The sequence below is a fragment of the Artemia sp. Qi Xiang Cuo genome, chromosome 8 (assembly GCF_049724085.1).
Source record: "Artemia sp. Qi Xiang Cuo chromosome 8, ASM4972408v1, whole genome shotgun sequence".
Classification (NCBI taxonomy): domain Eukaryota; kingdom Metazoa; phylum Arthropoda; class Branchiopoda; order Anostraca; family Artemiidae; genus Artemia; species Artemia sp. Qi Xiang Cuo.
Window position 1 is genome coordinate 33,336,494 of NC_142801.1, and position 21,399 is coordinate 33,357,892.

At 37.4% G+C, this 21,399-nt stretch overlaps 1 protein-coding gene across 1 annotated transcript in view; it reads right to left on the minus strand.

The window, feature by feature from the left end:
- Positions 1 to 21,399, minus strand: part of RyR (Ryanodine receptor) — a 602,377-nt gene that overhangs the window by 155,507 nt on the left and 425,471 nt on the right. The window contains 1 exon segment of the mRNA XM_089093383.1: positions 20,332 to 20,425. Within this exon segment, the coding sequence (XP_088949509.1) occupies positions 20,332 to 20,425 (94 nt within the window).

Sequence of the window (21,399 nt, forward strand, 5' to 3'; positions counted from 1 at the left end):
AAGTTCTGTTTTAGTACATTTTCATTTTTTATTTTCAAAATAAAATTATTTTCCTTGGTCACCCTCAAGTATATTTAAGTCAGTCCCCCCTCCCCCTCCCACTATAATAAAAACTCCTCCACCATGCTATCTTTATACTCGCTAGAAAACATAAAATATGTTCTTTTTACTACCTAAACCCCCCTCAAAACCCTTCACTGTTTTTACAAGTATAATTCTTCCAATAGAAATAAATTTATTCTTTCTGTAAGCCTATCTAAAAGTGACAGTCAACTTTATGTCAATCCCTTAGCCGTTAAGCCGCTAAATTGACAAAACATTTCCGCAAGATTATAATTAGCTGACACCCCACAATTGCACTTCCTGCATGTCAGTCCTTACACTAGCGGTTTAGCCAAAGGTTCCACAGATCAAAAAAGGATTGTTTTTCCAGTCAAATTAAAAACACTTTCACGCAGAAAGAGATTGCTGTTTATTAAGCTTGTGGATTCGCAACCTGTATGGAAGAGTGAAACAGCTTATTTCCAAAAATAATTACTAACAATATTTTTAGGACATTGGTGAAAAGGGGGGGGGGGAGGGAAGGGGCAATACCTCAATTCTATCACCCTCATTGTAAAATGAAAAAAAAGTGTTTCTTTGCGTGAAAAGTAAGGGGCTGGGATGTCTATGAATAAGCATTTTTAATTAATTAAAATAGCATTTGATTTCTCAATTTAGTATATTTTTACTTTTTGCTTTGCTGAAAAAGGGTGGAGGAGGGGGCTTCTTAGTGATAAATGCTTTTCTAGACAAAATTATGGTTACGTTATGAGTACTAATTTTTCTTCTGTAAAAAAAAAGGGGGAAATTATTTCCATTCTAAATTTTTCTCTTCTTTTTTAAGGCCAATTATGAAGAATGTGTACCCCCTCCATCCAAGAGGGCGAGAGAGGATGAGGCAGCCCCAGTGAGACAATCCATGATTGAGTAAGCTGGCCCTTACACGACGCCAAAACAAAGCAGGAGGGATACGAGTCCATCTGCACTCCAGGAACGAAGTGAGACTGTGACTATCCCCAGCTTACACGAAAAAGATACTGCCCCCTTGAACCCCTGTTATGCTGCGGGGCCTTCTGTGGTCCTATTACAATCCAAAAATGAGCACCCTTCAAGCCCCAGTCTAGCTACGAAGCCTTCCGTGCAATCTGCAATGGCTGGACCTTCAAGAGCTGCCCCACCAACACAAGGTTAGGAGGTACAGCATGCTTCGCCTGGGCCTTTGGGCACTCAAATACAGCCGGAATTTGCAAATGTGAGCATTTTTTCTTAGCTAACTCATAGGAATATCTCAAACATAGCCATTTTTCATCGCGCTGTAAAAGTGTGTGTGTCTCAGAGATATTAAAATATTATCCCCCCGCCCCCCAACCATTGTTTTAAATTTCTCTGCTCCCCCCTCCCTGAGAGATATCTAAATATAATTTTTTTTGTTTTTGCTTTGTCAAACCACTCTTTTTTCTTTCTAATCTTTCCTATTTTCTCTGTTCCCCCCCACTGTAGTCCATAAACTGTTGCTATCTCTCATAATAATATTTTTAGCTAATTTCTAGTTTACTTTTAGAGAACCTTTTTATCTCAAAATGCTGTTTTTTCACTAGAATATTAGTTTTAAGGATTGTCTTCCAACAATCGATTCATTTCATCGCACAGTAAAAGTGTGCTGCAGAGATATTAAAGGACATTGTTCCCCCTTTTCTAGATCAGGTCAATTATCGTATACATTCAGTCTGCTGAATTCTCGTAGTGAAGCCGAAAAGGTCTAGCTATATTCTGATCATATTTTTTCATAGAAATTTCTTTACGTTATAAACTGCTTTTTATTTAAACACAATTTTCTATGAGGAAAGGGATTCGGTCTATCAAGTAAAGACCGCGCGGTTTTTTTCAAAGCTGATTAGTTTCTACCTTTTCTCCCATCTTTTAGGACTTTTCTTTTCACTTTTTTTTAAACACTGTAAAATTATGTCATAGATTTTAAAAGATGTTTTCCCCCACTCAATTTGAAGGACAGAGATTATAGCATTTATCTCTTACACATAGGCAGTGTTCGAATTTGCGTAATATTGTTTAGATCAACTTTCGCTGCCTTACAACTTGCCAAGATTTTGGACGAGAGACATTCAATAAGAGTTAACGGTTCTCGAATTTAATTGTACTGTTTCCTGAATACACTTAGAAACAGAACAGACGAGATTACAATAATTAAGCTCAGTTGGAGTTCACAACACGTGTAAGGAAGTAGAGAAACGACTTATTTCCAAAATTATGGTCTAACACTATTTTTTTTAGGACATTATGTAAAAAAAGGGGGGGGGGGAAGGGGATATGCCTCAATTCTATCACCATCATTGTAAAGTGAAAAAAAAGTTTCTTCACGTTGGTGAAGTATGGGGCCGGGAATTTCTAAGAAAAAGATAGCTTTTTGCGCCGCGGGACCCGGGAAGCGCTGTGGGGCCCGGGAAGCGCCAGCGGGAAGTGGCGCCGGTGGGTCTGGGAAGCGCCGCGGGAAGCGCCGCGATGGCCGGCTTGGAGGGGGAGTAATATATAGTGGAAATTGAGGGGGGGAGGTTGTTTGAACAAAATCAAATTCAAATTCTATGTAAAGCCGGTTTTAGATTTTCGTTAAGTTGGATTTTCTTTCAGTTGGATATCGATTGACTAGTGTATATGCTACTGCTAAGCACATGTAAATAATAATCTAATTTTTTTTTTAAACAGTAGGGGTGATTTAGACACTTTGAAAATAAGCTATTTTTTTCATTTATAGGTTGCATTGGTCCCATACTCGTCATCATCATCATCATCCTCATCAGTTGGAGAAGGAGAGGAGCTCTCCAACAATTCAACATGGGGGGATATCATTTTACACAGTGAAATATCGTTTAATATTGATGAGTTTTTCACTGATTATTTTAATGTAGATTATAGCGCAGATGAGCAGGGGGACTTGAGTCAAAACACATTACAGCTTTTGGATGATTTTACCCGAGATTTAATAGGGAATCCTCCTCTAGCCCCCGATAACCTAACGAATCCACTTCAATCGAATGAAGTGGATTCCCATACCCCAAATATTGAACAAATTGGGGGAGGGGGAGGGGGTGTTGATGATATACAAGAGGGGGAGGGGGGTAATAACCAATTTACGACATTTCCCGAACTTCAGCTGTCAAATTCAATTTTAAATGAAATAGTTGTATACACTGCAACTTTTGGTGACCCATTTAATTCGCTTTTGTGTGGTAATGTTGTGTTTGACACCATAGAAATTGTGCATGTCTACTTAGATAGAATTTATGCACTGCTGGAGAATCAAATTCAATTGTGGGGAGGGGGGAGGGATTCAATTAAGGTTTCAATTGTTTTAAAGGTGTTGTATTTAAATGAGGGGAAACGTGAAGTTTACCACCATTATATACATTCCGAGATGCGATTGATCTATACAAATTTAAAAATTTTGAGGGTGTTTTTTTCGAGTGGGTAGGTCATATTATTACACATCTTGAGAATTATAACGAAAATGGGAGCGGCTCTGTAGTTCTTTATGTTGAAAATTTAAGCGTTAATATCTGTAAATTTAAGAAAGATTTCATTTTAAGAGGGGGGGGCTGGTGGGTATGAAAGTTTTAATACAGTTTTAAATTATAATCCAGATTTAGTAGGTTGTCGTGGTGTCCAGCGGATCTGTTTTGAAACAGATCAAAAATGTTTCAAGTACACTTTCCTTATATCAGCATTTCAGCCTCTAGCAGATGACGAATTTAGACGAACCAAGACGAATTTAGACGATTGGGCTGTACATGGGAAGGAGGGGTCCAATTTCCCCATTGTAGATTTCACTTGTTTAGAGGGAAAATACCTAGTAGCGCTAATATCTAATGATATTTTTGAAACGGCCAATACTCATTTAAATATTGATGTTACAGTGGTTAAGCTTGACAATAAATTTGAGGATGGGGTTTGTTTAAAAAAGAAATCAGTGGTTTTTCCTGTATGGAGCCCATCGATTGATTTAGTCGAACACTGGGTCTTGTTTTTGTACACACCACCATCTAGTGACCTGGCCCATTCAATTGGCCATTTTAACCAAATCACAGACATCAGTAGAGTTCTGGAGGAGGGTATGACTAGGGGGGAATGTTTCTACTGTCCAACATGCCTCTCTCGATTTTGGACAGAATTAAAGTTGCAAAATCACATGAAGGATTGTAGACGGCATGGCTACCAGACAGTGGAAACAGTTTCAGGGGATAGGGCTATTTTACGTTTTAAGAATTTCCAAAACACCCTCCTCCAGTCCAACAAAATATCTTTGGATTGTGAAGCTAAGCTGGTGGAGGTGAACGATTCTCAATTTCCAAATCGAATCAATGAACACCAAGCTATTGCAGTGTCCTATGCCCATGCGGTTGTTATAAATAGTAGAAACACCATGCGGTTGTTAGAAATAGTAGAAACATTGGATTAGAGAGAGTGTATGATCAAGGCACTGACTAAGTTAATTGGCACAGCTAATGGCGCTATTTCTCGTTTTAGAAATACACTTTATTCTAGGGTGTTGTATGCAGAGGATCGTTTGGCAATCAAAATCAAAAAAATATGTTGGGTTTGTAAGGGGGAGTTTGTAGAGGAGGATAAAGAGACTAAAGGGAAAAGAGGGGGGCGGGGGAAAGTCAGATACCATAATCAATTGTGGCAGGAAATATCCTCTGGGGGTAGTAATTTTAGAGGGTTTGCGCATCAATCGTGTAACTTAAATGTTAGCCACCAGTTTTTTATCCCAGTTTTTATCCATAATTCAAATTATGATTTAAAATTTATTTTACCGGCACTGGCACGTATGCACAGGGACGAAGGAGGAGTAGACAGTCCATGGGTAAACAGTTCATTTACCTATAACATTATTCCCAAATTGGCCGAGAAGTTGTTGCTTCTCGAGCTGAAATGGCAGGTAGTAAATAATGGGCATACGTGTTGGAAAAAAATCAAGTTTTTAGATTCTTTTAGTTTTTTTCCCAAGGCATTGAGTCAATTGATTCAAATGCAGAAAAGCGACAATTTTGATAGTTTTCCCTTGCTTAAACAGCACTTTCCAGACAGTAAGATATATGACCTATTGTCCTGCAAAGGTGTACAAGGATATGACTAATACTGTTCTGGCACTCGCTTAAGCGAGTGGAAACTACCTCCAATTGAAGCTTTTTACATTTCACTCACAGCTGAGGACTATGAGTTTGACAAGAAGTTGTGGGCTAAGGGGAATTGTAAAAATGGGTGGGATTATTGTAGACTGTACTTGGCCAGGGACGTTTTAACTCTGTTGGATATAGTCTGTAAGAACACAGACCAAATCTATTCAGAGTTCGGGTTAGATATAGGTTAATATTTTTCCACGCCACATTTGGTGATGGATTTGATTTTAAAAATTAGTAGGGAGGAAATAGGCCTAATCACCGACGTAGATCAACACCCTTTTTTAGAGCGTTCAATGAGGGAAGGGTTTGTTTTTCATGGGAATCACGTCTTGTCAACCGATCAGAGTGGACAAAACAGCACAACCGGTACAAAGTCAAATGCAGTGTTCTTGGACTTGAACTCATTGTACCCCTGGGCAATGTATCAATACTCTTGGCCGTTTGGTAACTATCAATACCTTGAGAATCCTAGTGAGTTCCCTGAAATTACCACCGTCGAGGACAAAGGGCCACAAGGATGGTTCTTTGAAATTGACGGGCATATTCCACTGGTGCTTCACGATTCAGTCAGATATTTTTTTTCCCCTCTATCAATCGACCCGTGAGCAGAGACTCACTGAGCCCCTACAATCGATCATTGGTTGAGGATATGGGGATGCACTGGACCCCCTCTAAGCAAAAACTGATTGCTGATTTGGACCCTAAAAAGAATATCGTTGTTCACCACGTGCTTTTGCACTGGATGGTGAACATTGGTTTCAAGATCACCAAAATACATAGGGTCCTGCAATTCAATCAGAAAGCATACTTAAAGACGTTTATCGACACTTTTGTTGATAAATGCTCTAGGGCAAACTCCAGAGTAGAGAAGGAAATGTACAAACTCATTCTAGATTCAGCGTTAGGCAAAATGTGTGAAAGCGTACGTAACAGATCTCGCTGCGACGTTGTAACTGACCCTCTAGAGTGTGCAAGAATTATTGCCGACCCCAATTTTACATCATTCACTAGCATAGAGCACACAGGCGAAAGCGAAATGTGGTACTGAACAACAATATAGCAAGAGGTAGTTCAGTACTAGAAATTTCAAAAAAGCTCATGTTGTCGTTTTTTTACAATGTGTGCAAGGTGCAATTACCACCGGAGGGGGAGGTTAAAGTTTACTATGGGGATAAAGATTATCTGTTGTTATATGTAAAAATCAAGGATTAATTGGGTGATATAGAAATGGGGGAACATATCAGCTTGCGGGAGGATTTCACCACCTCGAATCCATCTCACTGCCCTGAGCTGTTGAAACGTCAAGCCTCAAACCAACAACTCATGTTAAAATCAGAGACGGGGAATGATTTGATATCCAGGGGGGTGTTCCCATGTCCCAAAATTTATTTCTTTGAAAATCATAATGGGTATGAAAAGAAGGCGTGTAAAGGGGTGCCTACACATTTTTTAAAGAGCAATTTCAACAGGAGCGTGTACAGAGACTGTGTAGAAAGTAGCCTAGTGCAGAGAGCACAAGTGCTTGCAATTCGCTCTCTACAGCATAGAAATTATACTTTGAGAGTGGAAAAAAATGCAATCTCGTGTATATCCGACAAATTCTATGTTCTCAAGAATAATGTAAGTGTGCTATTTCATGGCCACTACCGTATTTCAGACCGAGTTGAATGCATAGACTATCGCAACTTGGTCTGGATAAATTAACCTAACCAACAAACCAACTAACCCAACCACTAACCAACTAACCACCAACCTTTCATAAATTAAATACTCTAACCCTTTCATAAGATAACCACTGACCCAATCTAACCACCTTAACCCAACCTAACCTGCAGCAGTATCAGCAGCAGTGACGACGACTATTGTATACAGTTTTTTCCACCGCGGCCGCTCCCGGGGGGGGGGGGGGTGGGGGGGTTGTCCCGCCCACGGCCGGCCCCGGGGGGTGGGGGTTCCCGCCCGCGGCCGGCCTTCGGCCCCGCGGCCCTGGGGGGCGGGCTTGGGGGGGGGACCACACTTTTAAATTCATAATGTTCAACTGTGCTATCAATTTTTTTTAAGTGTTTTGTTTTCCCATGTGTTATTGTTTTCAAGTGTTGTTGTACAAAGAGTGAGCTGATCTACTAATGTACATAGTGGTCTTGCTGTACAAAAAGTGTTTTTTTTAAGACAATAAGTGTTGTTCTTGCTCTTGTTCGTGTATAAAAGTGTTTTTTTTATTTATGTTGTACATAAAGTGTCATTTTTATGTTGTTGTTGTTCATGTTGAACAAATAGAGTTTTCATGTTGCAAATAAATGACCATGAAATAATGTTTTTGTTAGGTTCTTGTTGAACATAAAGTGTCATTTTTATGTTGTTGTTATTGTTAATGTTGGACAAATAGAGTTTTCATATTGCAAATAAATGACCATGAAATAATGAATTGTCAGGTTCTTGTTGAACATAAAGTGTTATTCTTATGTTGTTGTTGTTGTTCATGTTGAACAAATAGAGTTTTCATGTTGCAAATAAATGACCATGAAATATTGTTTTTTTGTTGTTCTTGTTAACGTAGATAGATCTATGGGAAAATTATTACTAGTACTACTTATTCACTGGACACGTATGATTTACAGTTAGTTGTAGTCCGACTGTTATCTACAAAAGCAGCAGCAGCATGTATCAATTTAAAACACCCTTCAGATCGTATCTGTGTGGTCCCTCAATGTCAGGGAAAACAACACTTTTAGCTAAAATAATTCAAAATTGTCAGAAAATGTTTTTGGAAAAACCTAAGAAAACTTATTATTGCTATAGTATTTGGCAGGAGTCCTACGATCAAATAAAAGCTATTGCCACAACCATACCAATACAATTCATACGGGGACTTGATGTTTTCAATAGTATTGAACCGGACTCGTGGCTGATTATTGATGATTTGGCTGAATCCATTGAACAGTTCTCACAGGAAATGCTACAACCCTATTTCCATAACCCTAGTTCTACACAATCTGTTTCATCAGAGCAAATGTATGGAAACCCTTGCTTGAATTGCATTATGTATAGTATCTATTGAGATGTTCGTGATTCTAGCTCGCTAATAACTCAATTAACAGATATACCCCGGCGCCCCAAAATTTCTGTTGTCAGCGTACACTCAGGCGACTAATAAGCCCTATGGTTACATTTGCTGGATCTTAATCAGGGCACGCCCGAGAATCTACGTGTAGTCACCGACATTTTCGACAAAGAAATTACAGTATATCTTCCTGTGAACAGTAGAAAAGGCTCTTAGTTAGCGTTATGACACAGAAGAAACTACACGAACAACGGCATTTATTTTCCGTTTTAAGCACTTCAAAACCTCGACTCAGGAATGCCATACTCAAACATGGTGTTGACAATGATTTCATTAACTTAATATCTGAACTTTGTTTAAATTTAACTGAGGGCAATGTTCAACTGTCAGAAGGTGTTAGACAACAGACAAAGCAACATTGTTCCACTGTACGCGCCTTGGCTTGTAAAAACAAGGGAGAAAATTTGTAAAGAAAACATCTCCTTCAAGCGGGCGGTAGCTTTTTCAAACTTTTACTGCCAATAATTGCAGGACTTGTAAACAGTTTTCTCAAGAGAGAGAATGGCTAAACCCTATAAATTGACACCATTTGAACTTGTCCTTTCGCCCGTTGAACATTTTGAAGACAATTTAATCAAGTTCATTAATGGTGAAAATATTGCTAATGACAAAAACTATTTTCACTTCAAGATGCACTGTGATGTGTGGACAAGCATAAACCTGATTATGAGAAACATACTGTCGCTGTCGCCGTTATAGATCACTCTAAACAGGAAACATCTCCTCAAGATTCTGCAGCAGCAGCACTGCAATCAAAGGAGAATTGAATTCAATTGTATTGAAAATTGGAAACCTATTGCCAGTCACCTATCGAGAACAGATTAATCATAATACTCTTCGAGAAGATTTTTATCCTATTTTATGCTGAAAAGTGGTGATAATGATCATCAACTTCAAGTCGACAGCACAGGGAAATAAACTATAATTCAGGGAAAAAGTTATAATCTAGTTGATTGAATTTTTGATATGTTGACGAATCTTAAAGGACTTTTATCCTTTGACAATAATCTATAAACCTTTCTAAGTGTATCAAACTTCCCCAAAAGTCTTATTGGCAATAAGCAAATTCTACAGAAACTAAGAAAATATAGTCCTTCAACAACACCAGCGGCAACACCATTTAAAAAAGAAGAAGATTCAATATTTGAAAATACTAGCAGCAGCAGCAGCAATGATTTTATAACACCTGTGGCTGCTATTCAAAAGCGAAGACGAATTGATTCACCCTCCAGCGTGCAAAAGGGGAGTGGACATTACACTACGTGTTTGCATTCAAAATAGATGAAGTTCTGAAAGGTGTCTATGAAAATATTGGTGAAGCGGGAAGTTTAAGTTCTCCCAAAACGCTTTCTAAAGTTGTCTCTGACAGCATATTGAAAAAAGCAAAAGAGTATCTAGAGAATGAACCGAGTTACACACTGCACCGGAATCACAGGCTTCGTGGCAAACAATATCGACAAACTAAAGCCTTTTTCCCTCTGCATATAATGCAAAAGGATCTTTTAACTTTAGACGCAGTTCAACGGCGTCACAATGCATCCTACAAACATATTCTGGTGGCAATCAGTGTCTTTAGTCGCTATGCCTATGCCATTCCATTACAGTCAAAGAGAGGTGTTGAAGTTGCTCGGGCCATTGAAAGTATTCTTGAACAAGATGGCTATGGAAAAATTCAATCGGATCGTGGCAGTGAATTTGTTAATCCACAGGTGCAAAAGGTTATATTGAAAAATAATGCAACACTTTATCATAGTCAAAGCCCGATTAAGGCTGCATTGGCTGAACGATTGATAAGAACGATTCGTCTATTAATTTCAAGATATTGTACACTGAAAAATACATCTGCTTTTATTCATGATTTAGATAAAATCATGCGGATATACAACAATCGACCCCATCGATCTCCGTCCAACTCAAGCCCTCGGGAAGTTCATTGCAGTGAAAATACGTTTGATGCTTTTCTAAAGCAATATTCCAATGGTGAAAAAGAAAAAAACATGTGAAGAAGAAATTCAATGTTGGTGATACTGTTCGAATTAATAGAACCACCAATATTTTTGAAAAGGGGAATTATTTATATGGACCACCGAACTTTTTAAAGTGTCCAAAATCTTAGACACCGAACCCACGACATATCGACTGCGAGACACCAAAGATGATGAGATTCTCGGCGGTTTTTATGAATATGAACTGCAAAAAGTTAGAAAAACTAGTGAAATTTATCAAATTGAAAAAAATATTAAAGAGTCGTACTCGTAGGGGCAAGAGACAGTTGCTTGTTCGCTGGCTAGGATACAACTCAGATTTTGATTCTTGGGTCAGTGCTGAAGATATTAACAATGCCCAATGATTTCTATGTGACTTTCATGTCCAATGTTTCCGATCCTCTCTACAATGGCCTGAATAGAAAAAGTGATTTTTGGACGAAACTCTCCCCCACCATCAAATTCGACGACAATGGAAAGTATTAAGTGGCTCTTGTCGACTGTATTCTCAAAAATACCTATGACATCCTGAGAAAGGATCGTAAATATGAAATCAAAATAAGACGCTATAATTGGCCACTACCATCCTCAACTGATCAATAACAAATTCAAAAAAACAAATAAATTAATTATCCATATATTGAATTGCCCTCCGAGGAGCTAACCTGTAGGAATGGTATATGTTGTTCCATTAATAAAATAATTATAGCTCGTAAGAAGGCAGCTTTCCCTTTTATCTATTCAAAGGAGGGAGGGCAAGATCTACATTACTTCACCTATTGCCGACGAAAAGGTTATTCTCAATGATAACCTAAAGGATGTTCTTGGCTTTAAGCTTAATTTAATCAATGGTAAAAGGCCCGGAAACACTAGTTTCATTTTTGCTGACTACACGCCTGCCGTCACCTCAGACACATGTATATTTCTCTACGCTTCATTTGTGGAAACATCTCGGGTTGGTAATTCAAATGTTCCCCTCCTACGAGTTCTTGAACGAAAAACCAATCAAGAACATATTCACCACTACAATATAAAGCATCTAAAGTATATTCCCGTAAAGACTTCCTATTTGGAACTCTGTCAGTTAACACTAAGAACTGAATTGGGTGATCCCATAGCAATTTCCAAAGGTTTGGCTGTGATTACATGCCATTTTCGTCCCATCGTTCAACAACAAGATGTCTAGTAAAAAAGTGGTATTCACTTGTCCTGATATTGACTGCTAAGCTAATACTCTTGGCCCAAGAAAACAGGGCAATGGAATGGACTATTACAAAGGTCGCTCGTCAATGTCTGGCTATGGTCTTGGCAGTTGGTTTGCTAAGCTGTTTGGCTCTTCACTACCACTAGCTAGGAAATATCTTGTACCGACTGCGACAGATTTTGCATCCTCTACACTATACGATTGGGCCTCTGGCAAGGATTTTAAAAAAAGTGCTACGGAAAATCTTAGGTCCAGTGCGCGGACCCTTGGCGAGAGATTAAAACAAAATGGCAAAGGTTTAAAAAGGTCTGAAAACAATGCAGCACTCATCAGTCTCCACTCAGGTTAGAAATAAAAGACATCATCCCTCTTTTCAAAGAAAAGAAGGAAAAAGCCGACATATAGTGTAAACAGAAGAAGAAGAAGCTCTAGGAAGAAAATTGTTAGATCGAAGCTGGATTTCTTTTCCTAAGATGTCCTACATACCGCAAAAGGATTCTCAACCATCAATCACCACCTCATTGAATCTATTCAATACTGAAAATTTTTATGTGAGTGTCAAGTATGGATATTATGAACAATTTTATCCTCAACAACCCCTTCGCAATAATATTCACTTTTAAATTAATTCCAATAAAGACTACTTTATGGACATGTCTTTAACATTTATAGATTTACAAATGAAAGTCCGGAAATCTGATAATACAATGTTAATTCGGGCTGATGGAATATCCTATGAAAATTGTGTATTAAATAATTAATGTGGTCAAATCAGTGTCGACATCAATGGCACGCTGGTGAGCACAAGAAATAATGTTTCAAATTATACTAGCTATATACAATTAATGCTGATGACACCCAAGTCATACAAGGAATTGAGAGGCACCTCCAATGGATATGAATATATTACTATTACTGATAGTACAGATACACTTAAAAATGCTAAAACTAGTGAATTACATCTAGTTGGAAAAATATATAATGAAATATTTAATATACCCCAATGGCTGTCGCCCAATGTTAAAGTGGATATAAAACTGACGCTTGCACCATCCAATTTCATATTGAGAAAAGAACTTGTTGTCAATCCTGATGTAAGTCTCTCCCTTACCTCAGCAATACTTCATGTACGCAAACAACAGGTCATGAGTTCTGTTGCATTGGCAGTGAAAAAACTGAGAGCCAATGGAAATAATATTAAACTACTTGTTCCTCATACAATCACCATTCAACGTCATATTGCCATGGGATCACGCACCTTGACTGACTCATCAGTTATCAATGGTGAAATTCCGCCAAAACTCGCATTAGCATTTGTAAAAAGCGCTACTGCAATAGGATCGTGGACTGGATGCCCACATAAATTCGAGATGTTTGGACTTTCATCTCTTGTGTGCAAAGTAAACGGTATACCACTCTACAATCTATCTTTTGATAAATCCTATAGAACATTGTATGAGTTGACCATGCAAACCCTAGATCATGATTCACAACTATTTGAAAATGGTATAACCGAATATATGTTTGCTAAAACACATGGTATCATTGTACTAGATTTGTCTGGCACATAGGATATGAGTATAGTACGTACGGGGACTGTGCGTTTAGAGTGTACATTTGCCGACCCATTGGCTGAGAGTATTACACTAATCTCACTAAATCAAAATGAAACCTATTAGGAAATCACTCCCGAAGGCAGTGTTCTACTAGACTTGGCGCCATGAACACCAGTCAAATAATCAATGTATTTAATATGGATCCCTACATGTCCCAGTACAAATCCTATTGTCTGCCCACGGACGTTCTTGGAAAAATTCAAAGTTGTGAATATTACCTTAATTATTTTTAATAGCAGTCTGTTAACTGTGCTGACAGGTCATTGGCTGTGCATCTTTTAAACAATGAATACGATTGAATTTTTTGATCCTCTTGGTCTACCCTATACATTTTACACAACCCACATCAGCAACTATATTGAGAGCAGTGGGAAAACTATTATTCAAAATCGGAAGAGGGTGCAGGATGTAACGACTAAAAACTGTGGCTTCCATGCACTACTATATTTTGTGTTCCGATGTCGCGGTTATACTTACAAGCAGTTTCTCCACATTTATGGTGACAATCCACGTCTGAACGACTTTCTAGTGGAAAATATCCTCTCAGACCTATACAGTATTGATTTGAGTGCCCTAAGAGTAAAGTGCTTAAAAAATGTTTGTGAATTCGTTTATTAATAAAATACATATATATATATATATATATATATATATATATATATATATATATATATATATATATATATATATATATATATACAACAATGTCTTTAAATCTTCACTTTAGATTTCTTCGTCTTCGGTGTATAGGCAACTGTCGTGAACCACTAATGCTGGTAAATCATTTGGATTCACTGAATATTGATCTTGATTGACTGCAAAGTCAGGGTCACATTTTCTACAGTACAATGTAACTTCACTCTTGTCATATCTCTTTGTATAGTCAATGATACTATTTGCATTCATATTATGAAATTCACGAGTTTCAATCTGTCTATTTGAAGCAATATCACAAACAGTGTTTTCAAATGGTGAATCAAATTCGGTAACTATCACTTGGTTTATAGTCATAGTAGGCAGTGTCGTCACAACGATGACGTAGAAACCAAATTGTCTTGTTACCCCAACAGTTGAATCGTAGACCTGACTCCTCCCAGAATAATTTAAATCCACGACGATACCAATCTCGTAGAAATAAACTAAAATCACGATTGGGATTCTTTCCAATCATAGCGGGTTAAATATTCTCCCACTGATCACATTTATCATAGTGACAATTGGAGCACAGGTGCCCTCTAGGGTGAGAGTCACACACCTCTTCAAGACATGAACTACATCCTTTAATTTGGGCTGCATAGCCTCTATGTAATTTAAAAGGATTACATAATTTACAATTTTCACTATAGTCATCAATAATTGTACAATTCTCACATTGAGTCCAACTGCCAAAAGTGTACATGCACAATGGACATGTATAGAAAATTTTTTGGTTTCCGATGTCAACTCTCTCACAGCTAAAACGAAACTGATCATCGTTCGATAAATTCAGTGAGGGGAATGGAGAGAGGAGTAACTCTGTGACGTTACCTCTTTCGAATGGTGGAGCCATCTACATTGAATCCATTGGCAATGTTTTCAAAAGTATATCCACGATATGATTCTGCTTTGTTCCAATTAATATATCAATAAATTGACTATAAGCATTTGAATCACGTCTTAAAAGTTTCATACAATAGTCCAATGGGGGAGAATCAGTCCTCATTATATTTTCAAGTGTTTCCTGACAAGAGAATATCCTGCGTTTAAGAGATAACTTGAGAAAATCGTCATCCAAAATCAAATGTTTTTCCATTAACACTAGATTTGATCTAATTCTCTCTTTCTCAAATTTATTCATTTTTCAATCCTTTCACTCTGACTGCTGACTCTAGACTGACCCTGATTCGTTAGCCCTAACCTAACCTGACCAGAAAAGAAAGGGAACATTTTCGATTTCGAAACAATTTTATTGAATAATTACAACAACAACAATAATACTAAGCATGTACAATTAGCGATACAGTTTATTGTCTTCGATATGTTTCACTAATGCACTTAAAGCACATTGAAGTCTATTCAAATGTGCTACATCAACTTTTGCAGCAAAACATAATTGATCCTCCATTTTAAATTTGCTGAAGGATATCACATATCTTGCATATACTTCATCCCATTCCAGACAAAGCTGTGATCCTCTCGTGATTTCCACCTCAATGTTTGGTGCTCTTGTATTATTACCATCAACTCCACTATCAACTTCTAATAGGGTAAACATTCCACTCGTCATCATCAACACATAAATATATATCCAAATGAGTAAAGTCAAAACTGTTCTTCTCACTCCTTTGAATTCTATTCACAGACTAATAAAACTACAGCAAAAATCCTTTCCTCATATTCTCTGAAATCCTCCGCCGCTAATATTTAAGCAAGCCTCTGATTGGTCTAGAAGGAGATTTAACCGACTCGCTGATTGGTCTAGAAGGAGACACGTGATCCTGTTTCCTATTCCTGGATCAAAACATTCTCCCCTAGCGTGCACTTGGCCAAACAACAACAACAATTCCCAATCGATTACGCAATCAAGTTCTCGGAAACGTGTTCTCCCTGGGGATTTCATGTCCATATATGGTGTTCGTACAGAGTTAGACTAAATTGTAGATGGCAGCAGGGGTGAATCGTGGGACCTCCTGATAGGTATCTACTCACGGATGCGTGTTTATTTGTTTTTTTTTGTTTTTTTTCAGGGGTGATCGTATCGACACAGTGGTCCTAGAATATCGTGGGAGGGCTCATTGGAATGGAAATTATAAGTTGGAACGGAAATTAAAAGTTCTAGTGCCCTTTTTAAGTGACCAAAAAAACTAGGCCCCCTCCCACGCTTATTTTTTTTCCCAAAGTCACCCGATCAAAATTTTGAGATAGCCATTTTGTTCAACATGGTCGAAAATATTACAACTATGTCTTTTAGGGTGACTTAATCCCCCGAAGTCCCCGGGGGGAGGGCTGAAAGTTATGAACTTTACCCAATGTTAACATATAATATTGGTTATTGGGATGTATACAGACGTTTTCAGAAGGGATTTTTCTGGTAGTGGGACGGGGGGTGGGTGGGTCGGGGGTTATGTGGGAGGATCTTACCACAAAGGAAGTTTTCATGGGAGAAGGGACATTGCTATGAAGGGGGCGCCGGATTTCCCAGCATTATTTAAATAAAGATCAGAAATTATATATAAAAAAACAAGTTTTTTAACTGAAAGTAAGGAGCAACATCAAAACTTAAAACGAAAAAAAACATTATGTATATGATTGGGTTCACCCCATGGTCAATACCTTGCTCTTTAAGCCACAGACTTTTTAGTACTTTCGTAAGAACTATTTATTCTAATTAACTGCATTTGTGATTAAGGGGTCATTTTTAAAGAATTGGAATAAAATTCAAGCTTTAGCTTAAAGAGCAAAGTATTGACTAGGGGGCGAACCCTCTAATATACGTGTTAAAAATATAAGAATATAGAGGTTCGTTACGTAAGTTAATTTGTAAGTTACGTATATTTATTACTAATAAAAACGTTCGTAAATAAAATTAAATAGGTTTCGAGAAAGCCATTCAACCAAATAATAGTAAAATTAATATTCAATTTTTTTATTTTAATTATTCATGTACGGTGAGCCAAAATCAAAACTTGTATTAGTTCAAAAACGTTCAAAAATTGAATAAAAAAAAACAAGTTTTTTTACTGAAAGTAAAGAACGACGTTAAAACTTAAAACGAACAGAAATTATTCCGTATTTGAAAGGGGCTGTCCCCTCCTCAACGCATCGCTCTTTACGCTAAAGTTTGACTTTCTCACAACTTTATTTTTTTAAACAAAAAAAAACTTTAGCGTAAAGAGCGAGGCGTTGAGGAGGGGACAGCCTCTTTCATATAAGGAATAATTTCTGTTCATTTAAGTTTTAACGTCGTTCCTTACTTTCAGTTAAAAAAAACTTGTTTTTTTTATTTAATACAAACAAAGACCGGATAAGTAGCGTATGAATAACCTAAGCTCTGTTCTGGACAAACCTTTACCTTAATAATCACCAGTTGCATTTTCATTTAGTGTTTTTTTCTTTTCAAATTGACTTTATGATTTTACTTGGTAGAGCTATCTGAGCTACTTTTTCCCTCTCTCTCTCTGTCTCAGCGACGGACTAGAGTTTTCACTCTAACCAGTCTCTTTTACTCTTTGCTCTTGGCTGCAAGCACTTCTACGGATGTAAAACTAACCTTCAAAATAATTTTCCTTTCATTGGGGTCTAACTGGACCTGTCTACATACACTTTAAGCTAAAAATTTTTCTGAGATGACGAAAAATTTGGGGCCTTGAAGCCAAAAAAAAGATACAGACAGAATTAATTTAAATTTGTTTTCGGCATAGATTTCAACTTGTTCTTTCAAGCAGTCCCAGAAGGGCTTAAACAGCCAAAACCTTTAGGTAAATTTTAGACGAAATTCCCCCCCCCCTTCCCGAAGCTAAAAAAGACGATCCTATTCCCCTCTTCCGAAAAAGAAGTTTCCCTGAAAGTCCTTAAAAGTTTCGACTTGACCGCCCAAGCCGTTCTCAAGATATTGTAGATACAATGCTTTGATAACCTTACAACACATAGTGCCTTTTGATTTACCTAACTACTTAAGTTCGAAGATATTATAGTTCCACCGGGCCTTATAAAGTAAAAACGTTTAGATTGATAGGTCCACAAAACATATTCAACCCTTTTCCCCAAAAATAAAATTTATCTCCCCTTCACTTTCCCCCTTCCTTCACCATCACTACCTAAAAGTCCAAACTTCATCTCTGAGTCATTCACAAGATATTGCAGATGTTATTCTGATAACATGGGAGCATATATCGCTACCGCACCGTGAATAGATTCTAGTCCCAGAAGGGCTTAAACAGCCACAACTTTTTGCTACACTTGAAACAAAACTTCTCGCCCCTTTCCCGAAGCTAAAAGCTAAGGTCCCATTCCCCCCTCAAAAAAAACTTTCCCTGACAGTTCTTGAAAGTTTCGACTTGACTCCGATATACTACAGTTACACCATTTTAATACCCTTACAGCAAATGATATCTTTTGATTCACATCGCTACTTAACCCTGCATAAACTATAAGTCCCATAAGAGCTTATAGTGCAAAACATTTGGATGAATTGTATGCATAAATTTGTATCCCCTTCCCCTCCCCATAACAAAAACGAAAACCAATTGCCCCACCTCAATTTCTCTTCCTTTCACCCAACAATACCTGAAAGTATCAACTCCGTCTCCCGATCTGTTCTAGAGATATTGCAGATGTGCTATTTGATGGACAAGTATAGTGTTTGGATTTACCTCTGCCCTCACTCCCATGTCTGAAATTGGGGCTCGTTTACCCCCCATCCCCTCTTAAAAAACTCCCAGAAGATTCAATTCGATCCTTTAGTCGTTCCTAGGATATTGCAGAGAATTTCAATATTCTTGGGCTAACACAAAATTTTGATCTAACGTTTATCGGGTTTACAAGGGTGGTTTGAATAAATGGGCACAACAGGGGGACTGGTTGCCCTCCAATCAAGCCCAGCCCTCTAAAAGGACACGAAAACTACTATTTGGCCCTTGTCTGTCTATTTATCAGGCCTCACTTTGGGGAGAACTAATATTCTAGTTTTTTTTTCCTGCAATGGGGTCACGCCAATCGAAAATAGAAAACTTTTTTAGTCCTTTTATATTTTGGGCAGACCGAGCCCTAAAATAATTGTTTTTGCATTAGGTTCCTCTTGGTCCTAGGAAATGCAGCTATACGTTTCGAACTGATTTGGGGTACAACTCTTTTTGCCCATTCCCCCCTTACCCACGCACACATAATAAAATGGTTGACTATTTTGACACGGACAACTATCTCTAAAAATTTGAGCCACTGGACGTGCAAGATCAAACATGCCCTCTGTTCCCACAATAAAGCCCATCTGTTAACGTCTGGCAGTTGTCATAATTTATGGAAGTTGTCATGATTTTTCATATCAGACCCATATACATATCTATTGGACCTTCGACTATTCCGAATAAAATAGCCATCTAATAACTATGATCAATTGACTTGGGGGTTAGAAAGGGGATATGAAGGGCACAAGATGGGTGCTGACTGCTCTTCAATAATTTTATCTCTTGAAAAGGCCACTAGAGCTTTCCGTTTCCGATGGAATAAGCCCCCTCCCATATTCTACGATCACCCCTTGACCTTCTACACAAAGTGGCCGGTAAAAAAAAAAAGAAAAAAAAAAATGCGTGAAGGGCACGTGGTTTAACGTGGTATAGGGAGCGTTATTGCGTTGCCTCTGGTATCAGAACTTGAAATGATTAAGGGATTTGAAGATGGCATTGTGGTATTTTGGTATCCAATTTTCAACTAATTAATCCCACTAAATGCTCCTCTTGAAAAATTCCCTTCGTCCACTTCCCTGTATTTGTGGGCAGCCTGGATTCAGGCTAGATTTTTGCTTTCCTTAATTATCCCATTTCTTTTATTTCTTATAAACACGGACTATTGAGCAGCAACGCTGGTCATTGTTTAGACTATTCTTTTTTTTTTCTTCAAATTCTAGAATTGTATATACAATAAACATAAGAAACAATAGCCCTGGTACCCTGTCCTGATTGCTCATTCTGTCACCTGTTCAGCGTTTCTAGTCCTTTATCGATAAATCTGCCTCCCCTTCTAGTTCACATGTTTTAGAAGAATATAATTCTACATCTCCACTCCAAGTGAGAGGGGCGTAACTTCAAATACCAAATACTGAAGAAGAAGGAGGCATAATGTAACAGACAAAGTAGTGCACATACAGAATACGCTTCGCTACTCCGTTCCTCGTATAAGACTTCACACCAAGAGTTCAAAGCCTTTTTCCTGGTCTACAATCCTTCGAATATTGTGGTCCTATTTCACACCCTATTTAATGTGGGCAACAAGATTTTCTAGGCATTTTATTTCTTGTCTATCATATTAGGCAATTGCATATAAATCCTTTACCACTGGAATGTATGGATGACAGCTCTTACAAATAGACATAGTTTAGTCACTAATTTTGGTGATATTATATACTAAAATGGCCTAAAATTCGCGGTTTTTTATTGTTAGCAACTTAGAAAAAAAAAAAAAAATGACAACTCACCGTCAAGTCTTCAATAATAACTTCATGTCCAATATTCTCACATTCCAGCCAAAAGTCATGATATGTCTTAATGAAAATGTTGATGGCACGGTGTCTAGTATCAAGAGACAATATTAGTAATAGTAGTGGTAATATAACATTTTATCAGTATTCTTCTTTGATACCTTTAAGGAAAAACCAATGAAGACTAAAGAAAAAGGATCTTTATCAGTACGTGTCTAATGTTTGTTTTATCACCCTTCGTTTTAATACTTTTATTTTCTTTTGAATTTTAGCAGCAACATCAATCATTCCCGGCTTATTCACATCGGTCGGGAAAACGCAGGAAAAATATTTGAAAGATAATTGTTTAGTTGTGTTTATTCACGAAATATATGTTTTTTAAGCGAGGTCTGGTAATATATGTATTACTCCTAGTTTTACGAACAAAGTGGTTTCCGATTGACGATTACTTAGCTTCTTGTTTTTCCTGTCACAAAATTGTGCTAAACATTAGTATATTACAGGTAGATCATCTTAATTTTTCTTCATATTTTAGTGACTTTTTTGTTTCATTTTACTAAAAGCTTACCTTTGAATGATTTCCATTGAGATCTTCTTGCCATGCATCGAAAATTTATAAGATAACAGTTGATTCCTAGTTTCCGACTCTGACTGATATTCCCTATCAATTAACTGTTATAGGTATATAAGCAATTCAAAGTGTATTTTACTACCATAATGTTAGAAAGTATGCAACTCTCTTTAAAATGGCAACTAGTGTGACATAGTCTTTTATTTTCATACACACGAGAGCATAAAATACGTGCTTTATACAATATTTATGTATAAACAAAAAGCAAAAATACCCAATTTGCGTTTTGTCAAAAAAAAAAAAAAAAAAAAAAAAAAAAAAAAAAAAAGATGGAGGAAAGAATAGCTGAAACCTTGCAGTTAAAACTATTCATATAAAAGAAAAGTAAAGAAAAGTAAGTAAGACTAGCCAAAATCAGAAAAATAATTAAATAAGTGCAAAATGACATGGGATGAGTTTTTCCTTAACTTTGTCAGCTGAGAGATCCTTGAATT